The sequence below is a fragment of the Scomber scombrus genome, chromosome 7, assembly GCF_963691925.1.
Source record: "Scomber scombrus chromosome 7, fScoSco1.1, whole genome shotgun sequence".
Lineage (NCBI taxonomy): Eukaryota > Metazoa > Chordata > Actinopteri > Scombriformes > Scombridae > Scomber > Scomber scombrus.
The window spans coordinates 16,432,735-16,444,796 of NC_084976.1; the positions used below are offsets into that span (position 1 = coordinate 16,432,735).

At 41.2% G+C, this 12,062-nt stretch overlaps 1 protein-coding gene across 1 annotated transcript in view; it reads right to left on the bottom strand.

The window, feature by feature from the left end:
• Window positions 1-11,242, bottom strand: part of LOC133983423 (G patch domain-containing protein 8) — a 44,043-nt gene extending 32,801 nt beyond the window's left edge. Inside the window, exon 1 of the mRNA XM_062422498.1 lies at window positions 11,186-11,242. Coding sequence (XP_062278482.1) covers window positions 11,186-11,242 — 57 coding nt within the window. The remainder of the gene's footprint in view (window positions 1-11,185) is intronic.
• Window positions 11,243-12,062: the final 820 nt, after the last annotated feature.

The following is a 12,062-nucleotide window of genomic DNA, read 5'->3' on the forward strand; positions in this document are numbered from 1 at the left end:
TCTCTCTCTCTCTCTCTCTCTCTCTCTCTCTCTCTCTCTCTCTCTCTCTCTCTCTGTCTCTCTCTCTGTCTCTCTCAGTCCACTGGTCCAGCCTGTAAAGTGTATGTAGCCTCAACCAGCAGCAGCAGCACCCAGATTGGGGTTCCCACTCTCGCAGGTGCACCTTTGCTTCACGCACATTGAAGAAACAAAATTGTGGGGGGAAAAATCGACCCTCCTTTTCTTTCTTCCCCTCTGGTCTTTATTGATTGACACCAGACTTAAAATCACCTGTCTCTTGAATGAAATTATTCCTGGTTGCGAGGTGGGAGAGACGTAAATCCATCCAGAGCAGTTATTATCGGGGCTCCAGCGCAGGCAGACTGAAGTGGCTCAGATTCAGAAGGATAAACACAGCACAACACACACACACACACACACACACACACACACACACACACACACACACACACACACACACACACACACAACACACACACACACACACACACACAGTGTGAGTCCCTCCTCTCTCTTTCTCCTCCTCACTATCTCTCTCTGTGTGTGTCTTTCTCTCTTTTTGGGGGCTGCATCGGACCGCATTCCTCTGTGCTGTACCTTATAATATGCAGTCCCATGTCCGCGTGCTTGGGTCTGGGATAGGGGGGATCACTTCTGTCCACGCTGCGCTTGAGTAACTCCGAATTGAAGTGCCCCTCACACACACACACACACACACACACATACAGGGGACGTCCATCTCTCCAATTTCTTTCTTTTCAGTTTCTGTTTTCTTCTCTTTTTTGTTGTTGCTGTCGGGCTACCAGAGGCAAGAGGGATTAATTATTTTTTTGAGGTGTGTGCCATTGTGTATGGTTTAAATATATCTACAGATGAGCCACCACCGACAACATGTTTGTGTCAATCTCTCTCTCCCTATCATGTCCTCTGGTCAATCTCATCCCTCTCTTCACCTCTCTCTCTCTCTTTTCCTTTTGAGAGCATCAAAGTAAAAGGGTCATGCTTTTACAAGTTCTTGGTATAGTCAGGGGAAAGGAAACCTCATTCATTTGCAACCTCGGGGCAGATGATTTGATTACAGATAAAAGGGTCGTTCTCCGTCTCGGCCTGTCAAACTGCACCGGGCGCCGTCAAAGAGCAGCTCGGAACCAGCTGCAGCTGAGCCTTGGTCTGTCTCAGGGGCGTATGGCGCTGTTCACTAACGCGGTGCTGAAACTATTAAACCGAGAGCACCCACAGCACTGCACGGCGCGTCATGCATATTCAGCCCGGGATTAGGATGCCTTTTGTGCTCAACGTCAACACTGAACGCTGCAGACAGCTCTGGGTTTTAGAGGTAAACACTGGAAGGACACAGAGGTATGAGGGACAAGTCACAGCTTGGGAAGAGAGTCCACGTTGCTCTCTGGTCCCTTTTACTTGATGTACAGCACGCTTCCACAAGAGGTTGGCATTATTTTTGTTATCAAGTCCATGCTTTATTCCAGTGTAGTACACTTGTCACTTCTGGTGTAGATGAGTTATGTCTCAACAAAAATCCCTGACTGATAGGCTACATACTCCCACGGTAGCAGTTTTTAGATTTAGGGCAGCTATCAATTCTGCTTGAGAGTCTTTAAATATCTGCCTCCAGTGACTAAATCAAAATGACAGAGAACTGAGGTGCTGCTTTGATTCTGATTCGCTGAAAAAGAAACCTTAATAAACATCTTTTATTCAACAAACACCCAAAGGACACTTTCAAAAAAAATTTTTTTGGGAGTTTCTATTACTGTTTCTGGGCAATTGAACTTCCAAACACTTCCAATACAAACATGGCTGTTCCTTATACTTTTGTACTTTTGCAAAAATATTATTCTCAGTAACCTCCTACTCTTAGTCAAACTGTTGCTCCTCTGCATCCTACTCATTCTTTGCAGCTTCTTACTACACTTTACCAAGTTTCTGTCCAGTCCTTTATGCCAGGTTCTGGCCACTTCTGAGCCCTCCAAAGCCACAGGTCTTTGTATTTGCCTGCTTCACTACATGGACTAGCCTCAGGGTGATGTTATTCAAAGCAACGTTGCATTTTGCTTTTGATCTGCTATGACTGAAAGAGCGTGTGATGGTGCTGTTTTTATCTGTGCGCTTTCCTACATCAAGGGTTTGTTCTTCAGGGACTCTGCCACTTACAGTCACAGAGAGAAGTATGGATCTGCCTGTCTATACTCCATGTATACAGTCCTTTTAATGGAGTTATGCCCTGTTATTCTACACAAAGCACACAAACACACATACAGTGTCTTTGTGAACAGACACACATGGTTGTATTTAGATCTTTGTTTAAACTAGCATAGTGACCCTCTTTGGTTTCTCAGTAGACCGTGGACAGCAGTGATGGATTCCCCCTCAGCTGTAATGGTTGAGGGAGTTTACTGTGTACTGCATGGCTGTGTGATGTTGTGTAAAACATATATAGAAAAATCCTATACAGTGTGTCAGTGAGTGTCAAGAGATTGTGTGTTTAGTGTACAGCACACAAAGATTTACCTCTGTGTGTGTGTGTGTGTGTGTGTGTGTGTGTGTGTGTGTGTGTGTGTGTGTGTGTGTGTGTGTGTGTGTGTGTGTGTGTGTGTGTGTGTATGTGTGTCTGTATCTGTTTCTGTTCTTCTACAATAATCGCAACAGCCCAGCCAGGGTTTCTAGTGTGCTGGATTCAAGTGATCTTGATTTCTTCATAGGCCACCTTTAATCAAAAATCTCTACATAGCAAAGCATAAAATTAAGTCTCCACGTTTGTCTTTGAGGCAGATGTTGATTTAAAACTCTCATTTATGAGTGTGCCAAAAATTCAGGGACATTTTTCAGACATGATGTTACTGCTTCGTTTGCACAATTCACTTTTTAATCTTTTCAAAGGTTAACCTTGTTTCATGAAACTAGTCTTCATCTTTGTGATTGGTATGGATTTAGAATATGGATGCTATTTGTCTATAAAAAATAACAGCTTCCAGCTATCCTTGAGGATGCTGAGGTCATGCCCTTGATATTTTTTTTTGTGTGTGAAAGGGTTTTTGTAATGTGGGGTTGACTCATTCAATTCCATTTTGACCATAAAGATCCAAAAAGGTGTCAAATCTCCCTATAAGATGAATGTGTAGAACTGATGTCCAGTGAAAACCATATATCTTCAAAGTTGATGATTTTTAATTTTTTCAGATAAACTTGTATTAAGTGTCCCTTCAAGCAGATCCGCCCACTTCTTAGACTGAATCAAGTATGCAAAAACTTTTTGGGGCATGGCTTTTACAGGACAAAGACCTTCGAATGTACAGATGATATAACTGAAGAAGTATATTGAAAAATATTAGAAATAAAAGTAGTTAAAAAGGTGTTGTGTCTGGTGAAGCTTTCTGAGGGAGATGGGACATTGACTCATGATTTAAATATTTCTAAAATCCTGACTACAGCAAGGTTGTGCTCATCGTGTATTTTTGCATGAGCGTGCAGGTCTACATGCTCTGCATTTTCTCTGCATATTTGGATTCCACATTCTCCAGTGATTTGCTTTCTGCTAGGCTCTCCAGGATCTTTTACCATTTTATTGTAACCCTGAGGGTCAACAATATCTTGGTGTGTGTATGTAAGTGTGTGTCTGTTTGCACTGTACTGATGCTGATCTGTCCCACTGGCTGGTGTAACCAGAGTGTTGGTTCCCCGCTGCTCTGCAGTCTAAACTCTAACACCACCCCGTTGCTCCAATTTCCTCCTGCAACCACCGGTCCAAACCTCAGCAGATCATATCAGCACAACTCCTTGAAGACAATAAAGCTGTCTGGGTGAAGAAAACATCAGTGTGCTCATGTCTACACCAGGGCACCTACATATACCAATGACCATATACACCTACACAATCTCATGTGTCCTGTGTCAGTGAAGGAAACACTGTCTTTATCCTTCTTCTCGGATACACTTTCTGCATGAGAATTTTTTCACACGAAAAAGGAAACCAATTTCATGCAGGAAATTTTGTTCCATACTATCTTCTGGCAAAAGCTTTAGTTAATGTCTTATACACTTAAGCGCTACTAGGTAATGTAATTTCTATGTCCTGGAGTGACACTGAGAGTGAAGCAGTAGCAGTAATGAGGTGTATTCTGAACAATCAGGTAATGCAAAAGACAATGGCATGAACACTTAAGGCTCCTGGATGGTGATTGAAAAAAGGAAGTCATTTGTATTTGCTAATAATGTTCTAATAATTGTCAGGGATCACACAGTATGTAGGTGTGGGATTCAGTGTGATTCGGTACCTTCAGGTTATACTGGGACTATTTGCACTGATCATCCACAAGAGGAAAACCGTTGTGTGTATTTTAAACACTCTAATTCCCTGAAGTACCTCCCCTCTCCCTTGCTCTCTCCCTGCTCCTGGTGCACTCATTACTGTTGGAAATGATGCAGTATTACTGAAAGGAGGGGGGGGCTTGGTGTGTGGGAGAGACAGGCAGAAAGAAAGAAAGTGAGAGAGGGGTGGGGAGGGAGGGAAAGGGACAGAGAGAGAGAGAGAGAGAGAGAGAGAGAGAGAGAGAGAGAGAGAGAGAGAGAGAGAGAGAGAGAGAGAGAGAGAGAGAGAGAGAGAGAGAGAGAGAAAGGCAGAATCATGGTGGTATCTGTTTTCCCCAGTTGCTGCCTCTGGCTCTTTTCCCCTCTTCTCTCTCCTTATAAAGCTCTGAAATATTACTGTTAGGTTTTGGGCGCACATTGCTGTCTTTTATGCACAGCAAGATGAGATTGCCTCTGAATGTATTATGATCCAGAAGTGGGTAAGTTTGTGTGTGTGGAAATAAATTCCAGTGGTGTGTCAGTGTGTGGGACAAAAGTATGTTTTCTCCACAGACTCACCATGGCATCACTGTGAAAATACTGTGCAAAAAATTGTATGAGTATGGAGGCAGATACATTTACTTACAAAAACGATTTCTTTACTGCTCATAAAAACGATCCCAGAATGCTACAAAGAGGGCAATTTCTTTCATCAGATAAATATTACACAGTTCAAGGTAAATTGTGGCCCTTTTTCAAAACCACATTCAATGTATGAACACAACATATCTAAGATATAATATCACTGTAAGATAGGACCAGCGATCAGTGGCTCTGAATGTGTGTACACATACAGTATGTTTGCACCCATAAAAATGTGGGCCATGAAATAGGGATTTACCACTCTAACATTTGTCCATATGTGCTGGTGAATATTGAGATTTATTGCTCAGTGTGTTTGTGTGTATGTGTCTGTGTTAGCATGAGTGACCCCGTATGTATATGTCTACGCAGATGCATATGTGTGCTCTCGCTATGTGTGTGTGTGTGTGTGTGTGTGTGTGTGTGTGTGTGTGTGTGTGTGTGTGTGTGTGTGTGTGTTTGTGTGTGTGCATACACCAGTGAAAATATAAGAATGCCATGAACAGTTGTGTCTGCATATGGGCAAAGCCATGCACACATTGGTCTTGCACTGCAGATTGATAGGAATGAAATATTCTGTAATCTAAATGTAAATGGAAGTGAAATTTACCGGTGGGTTCTATGTAATTACCAGTGCCACAATTTATTAGAGTTGTGTTTGTGTAAGGTGGAGAGCATGAACGAGAGAATACGAGAGAATACGAGAGAGAGAGAGAGAGAGAGAGAGAGAGAGAGAGAGAGAGAGAGAGAGAGAGAGAGAGAGAGAGAGAGAGAGAAAGATGGAGAGAGTAAAATAAAGAGAACAAATGAGAGAGTGTGGAGAGGCTATTAGAATGACAGAGTAAGAGAAAGGATGATTTATATTTAGTTATGGTTTCATGGTTGAGCAGTGTAGGTGCAGGCTCACAGTGAAAGAACAGCGAATATGAAATAAGAAGCCGGTCATATCTGGTCAGGAAGGTCCAGTGAGATAGAACTTCAGAGAATTAAAGTCAAATAACTTCATCCTACAATATGACGCTGTTCAGCACAAAACAGAGATGGCCAGAGGGTGAACTTTGGGACAGAGACCAGACTTGGGCCTGTTTGACCTGACAACCTGGCTTTTGCAGTCTTGATCTCCAGGGCGGTGGTCAATTAGTCACTCTCTAGTAAAGTGGTTTGATATACCTTTGATACCTGGACAGTGTATGAGTTGTGTTCTGTCCTGTCATGAACCCTACAGGCCCCTGTGGTTAAAGTGAAATGGTGTCAAAGGCAGATGTGAGGAGAAAGATAAGGATCATTAAGGTGTGCTGCTGTGCTAACACTATTAATGAGATTGAAAGTCTTGCTCATACATATGCAGAGAAAATTACAAGCTCTGTGCTTCTGCATATGTCTTCTTTAGTTTCTCTGTGTGTGTTTGTATCTGTATTTGTATGTTGATTGGAGGTTCACACTTTGTAACATTGGGTCTTTGTTGCAGCTACCTTCTGTTTGATTTTGTGTACTACAAAGTATTAAATATACATTTATCTTACTGTTTGTAAACCTAGAAACTGAAGAAAAGCCAACTTGAATTCAATTTTAACTTCACTTTTTGGACATTCCTCATTTTCGTTTCTTTTTTGCTGCTCAAAGGCACTATATTAATCTTCTGAAGTACTAGCAATCAGCCACTACAAGAGGGGACAAAAGGTTGCTACATTATCAGTGAAATGCTGCCTTTTTTGGAGTAGAAGACTTCATGTATTCATGGGTCGGTAGCAAAGAAGAACAAAGGACTCAGGAAGACCACCTTGAACAAAGAACAAAGGGGGTGGTATGTAAGAAAAAATCTTGCAATTTCTTCTCAACAATGGACCTTGCTGCCTATATAGATATGGACACTTTAAAATGGAATGAACTAGGAATACTGCAGATTTTTTGGAAAATGGTCAAAAAAATGGCTACTAAAATGCCTACTGAGTCATTGTCATTGGTGCAGAAGAGGATGCAATGAACAAATGCAAAATGATGAAGGAAATAGCTGAAATCAGAAATCAGAAAGCCTTCATTGTCATTGCTTAACAATACAAACAAATTAGTTGTTGCACTCAAGTGATGCATTTCAACATAAAAACATAAACATAAAAAAACAGGACACAGAACATTTAGTGAGGTAAAAAATGCAATAAGTTAATAAATATACAAGTTTTTAAAGTGCAACAAAGTGCTTAGTACATGGCTGTATGGCAGTAGTAAACATTATTTGATTTTTTGTTAATTTAGTGTGCTGATGTGTGTGCTCAATTCACTCAGTGCATGACTGATGAAATATGTCACTAATGTTTATGAAGTTAAAGCAAATGCTGCCATTTATTATGAAATGTTGGCACAGTTTAAGGTGCTTACAGACAATACCTACAGATGTTGAATGAAGATGAATGTGTGAATAATGCCAAATCATGGTTTTCAACCCAAATGGGAAATTATTTCTACATTTCTTGCACTCCTTTCAAACAGCAAACAAAGCACCAAACCGTGATCTACTACCTTCTGTTGATGTAAATAATGACCTTAGTCTCAAGTCTGCAGTCTCAAGTCATAGGTCAATGAGGATTGACCACTCCACAAGTGCATGAATCCAGGCTGTGGCTGAGAGGGCAGCTCTCACGGCAAAGGCAGAAGTGCTTATGGAAAAACATGATTTGGAGTTAAAAGAAGAGTAGTTGAATTGTCAAAGGGAGAAAAAAGGAGATACTGGATATTCATGCAGCAGCATCAGCCAAGATTTCAGTCTTGGAATCAGCTCAAGAAAATTCTGATACATTCGTGGACGGTAAGAATTAATATTTAAATGAAATGATGGAGAAAAATGGAACAGTATTGGACTTCAAAGAGATTGTTTTACAAACCACAGCACAGGCCATAAGTGTGAAACCAAAGACTGAAACTCAGCTCTAGTCTACTACCTCTATAACACCGACACAACCAGCTGAAAGTACATCTTAAATGCAGAATGACTCTGACAAGCCCAGGGACAGAGCAGGGTAGTGTAGGGCCTGATCAACTCCACACAGTTCTTCAAAGGCAAAATTAACTCACAAGTTTTCTTGTCAAGTAACAACAATTGCCTTTCCTGCCAAAAAGATAACATTGCTATCTTGAGTAGAGACTTTTTGCAGTAAAGGTCAATCACTAACTCATTTGAACAAGTCATTGAGTCTAAAGTGTAATTCCTTGAACAAAGCACAATAAGCCCAGCTCAAGCCTTAGTTAAAAGTTGTCAATACATGGATACTAATAGGGATTTCCAAAAGGCCTGTTAAAAAGCAATTATGGCAATGAATACAGAGTTGCAAATGCCTATAACAAGCTCCTACCTGGCCATCAATTAGAGCTGAAGATCTGAAGGCTTTACAAGCATACTCACTGTTTCTTAGAAGCTGCAGTAATTCAATGCAGGATATGCATTGCCATGGATGATCTGGATTTGGCATCCAACCTATTTAACATTTGTGAAAAATTGAGATCACTTGTCTGTGATTTGCAAGAGCAGAGACACATCAGAGTGAGGTTAGTGGATATTGTACAGTTCCTTAAACAAGTTCAAATGAGCCAATTTTGGGCAATCTCCAAGATGGAATCCAAGTCAAAGGAAAGATCAGTTCAAAGCTCAGTCCAGACCCAAATCAACTGGAGGTTTCGTGAGAAGCATTGACCATTGACTATATATACATTTGGATGATGCATCTCCACTTCCTACCACTGTGTAAAAGTAAAAGTCAAAATATCTCTATTTCATATGGAGCTGCCATCTTTATTGTGTGATATCATTTGGAGGCAGAGTCTGTACAGTAGAGTCACAGACAGAGATTTAAGAGTGGCTGTCACAGCTGTCAATCATAATGTCAAACCCCCATTTTATATTGTCAAATAGCGAATTAAAAACAAACTTATTAGAAAAAATGATCACTTGAAAAAGCATCAGTGTGATGAGAAATATCTAAAATGACTTTTGAGAAAAATGGAATGTGTTTTATGAAAGGAAGGAATGCAAAACGTGCCTGACACGTGATATGTGTAACAAACCACACCCAGGAGTTCCACACATACAACACACAGAGATGATGACAAAACCAGACATAGCAATGTCCAGCAAATGGAGCGACACGAAGTCAACCTGTCACCTTCCATTCATGTAGCAATCTTTGGGGCTAGTAAGAATGACTGCACTTTCCATCTTTCCTGTCCAAATCAAATGCATGTACCTTGTAACAAGGTACATGCGTTACCTGAAATGGTGTTGCTGATTGGAAGTTCAAAGATGTCTTCAAGATGCTTGCAAGAAAAAGAAAAGAAATGGAGCTAGATGAAATCAATGTGAACACATTTTCCCAAAGCAAAGAAGCCACTCCTAAAATGAAATTATTTTAATCAACACTGAGGGGTCAGAACATCACTGCAGACAACATGGAAAAAGCTGAGAAAGTCATAATTGGAATTAGCCAGAGCCAAACATTTTCTCAAAAATGTGTAATGTTGCAAATGGCATCATTGTATGTGCAAAGAACAATCTTCACATTCAAATTGGATCCATTGTTGAAAGATGGCGTACTAACAGTCGGTGGAACAACTCAACCTGGAAGCCACGCCTGAGCAGGTAAAACGTTCTATCTCCTGCACAAAAGTCACCCAATCTCTTACCTTATACTTCATCATATACATGAGTGCACAGGCCACAGTAGAAGAAATAACATCTTTAAGAGCTTCACAAAAAGTACTGGATCACAGGTGCAAACTCGACAGTAAGAAAGGTAATCACCAAGTGTGTTGTGTGGAGACATTTAGCAAAGAAGACAAGAGTACAGAAGATGGCAGATCTGCCCCAAGAACGACTAATGCCTGATCTTCCACCTTTCATGACTATAGGGATGTATTACTTTGGACCAATCGAATTAAAGAGCCTTGTCAAATGGTATGGAGTGATCTTTACTTGCATGGCCAGTAGAACAGTGCATTTAGGTATGGCATTCTCTTTAGATACAGACTCTTGAATTTATGCCATTATGGAGTTCATATGTCAAAGAGGTGAAGTATCTCACATCTGCTCAGACAATGGTTCCAAAAACAACTCTGTGAAGCTCTTATGAGTCTAAAACAAGACAAACTCAGAAGTGGTCTTTCAATTCTCCAGCAGCATCACAACTCAGTGGACTGTAGTAGAGACTAATCAGAATGGTGAGAATAGAGAATGAGAACATGAACATCAAGCACAGATTTAGCTCACTTTAACTTTTTTGAGAGTTTTTGCTAGCTACTTACCACATTATGTTTAGTCATATTAAGTGATTCATTAATCTGTTCCATGATAGTAGCCCCAGTTTGCCAACTAGCTTCAGTGTACAGGGTTAGTTTGTTTTAACACTTGCATAGAATGTGTTGGCGGTGGTTTGTTGGTTGCTCCTTGTTAACAGTATCAACTCTGTTTCCCATATGGGGATACAATGTTCAAGTGGAAACAAAACAAGCATTCCCAGAGGCTACAACAGAAAGTGCTGTACAAAGCCAGTCTGAGCTAACAGCTGTAAAGAGACAGAAAGACTGCAACAAGCTAAACATAAAATATGCTTTGACAAATAGGCACTTTGTACATAAAGGGGCAAGCCTGCTAATCAACATATATGGTGCTGCAGATGAAAGTATCAATTTAGCACCAATACATGAATACACAGCATCCTGTCCAGAAAGATGACATCACTCTCAAGTCTGTGTGTGTGTGTTTGTGTGTGTGAGTGCTTAGGTGTGTTTATCACTTTTCTGGTCTGTTTTGTTCACTTGTCTCCTTTTGCATATTTGTATTTGTGTGTGTGTATGAATGCATGTGTACCATGAACTTTTACTGCCTCCATTAGCCCCATACTTGTTCGGTATTGTGAAGTCTTGCTGCTCACCAGATGAAAAGATACCGCTGCGTCTGGGTGCCAGAAAGCATATCAATATTTTTCTCTTGTTTGTGACAGTAGAGAGTTGTTTGGAAAGCCAGTTAGCTTATTTATTGTAATATCAGTGGTGCTGTGTAAATAATAGATACGGTCTGTTGATGGGGTCTCTGGTTCATCCCAGAGGACAATGAGAAACACACTGCTCAGCCAATTTTTGTCAAACAGGGAGTACACTCAAGAGTCCTCTCATCTACAGTTATTGTACTTCAAAGCAATGACAGTTAAGATTAAAAATGGTGCTAGAGAGAGCAGATGCTCCAACACCCTACCTCAATGATCATGGAGGAGAGGAGAGGAGAGGAGTTAGAAGGGTAGAGAGCTATCATAGCAGTCCAAGCTCATTTGGAGAAGCCCTTATCTGGCCTGGCTCTGTGCCCTTCTGCTCTTGGCTGCCAGCCACCATGAGCAGCGCCTAGCAGGGTCAGAGGAAGTGAGGTCATGTGAATCATGGAAGCAGTTAAAGATCCACTTGGCAGCAAATGGCAAATTCACCACTGAAGGTCAGACATACATCACCTAACAGAGAGCGATAGGCATGCTGTAGGATCAGAAACAGATAGTGGGGGACATGGGGGAAAAAGGGGGCTGAGATAAACATCTTCCATCTTTCACTCTATTGTTCTTTTTAAACAGAGGGAGAAGTGTGAGAGACGGCGAGCGGATATAGGACTCGTCTTTGCTCGCAGTAACATATAGCCCAGGGAGCTTTATAGTGTTGTTCTTGTGCTTGAAAGCAGAGATATCATGCAGATAAACAGCAGCTGCTCTATTCATTCTGTCCTCTCTTCCATCCAGCTGCATGCACACAAACACCTTTTTAATCTCAACAAAAGAGCTGTATTTCCCAAGGAATTAGAATCAGTTGCTGGGCCCTGGTGTGTGTCACCTTGGTGGTGAGAGCTTCTGGAGCCACAGGACCAGTACAGGGACCCGTCTCAGCCTGGTTTAATTTAATCAGTCTCTTCAGCTTCCTAATAGGCTGCTTTCCCAACAGTCTACTCCACAGGGACTGTTGTTGCTTTTATCTGTAGTGTGGCTGTTTACTGTTCAGGGGTCAGGAAACTGCCTCTCTTTCTGTACAAGAAACCAAAGCCACATCACAGCACATTACATAAAGGCTCGCTGTGATTAATGTGCTGGGGTATC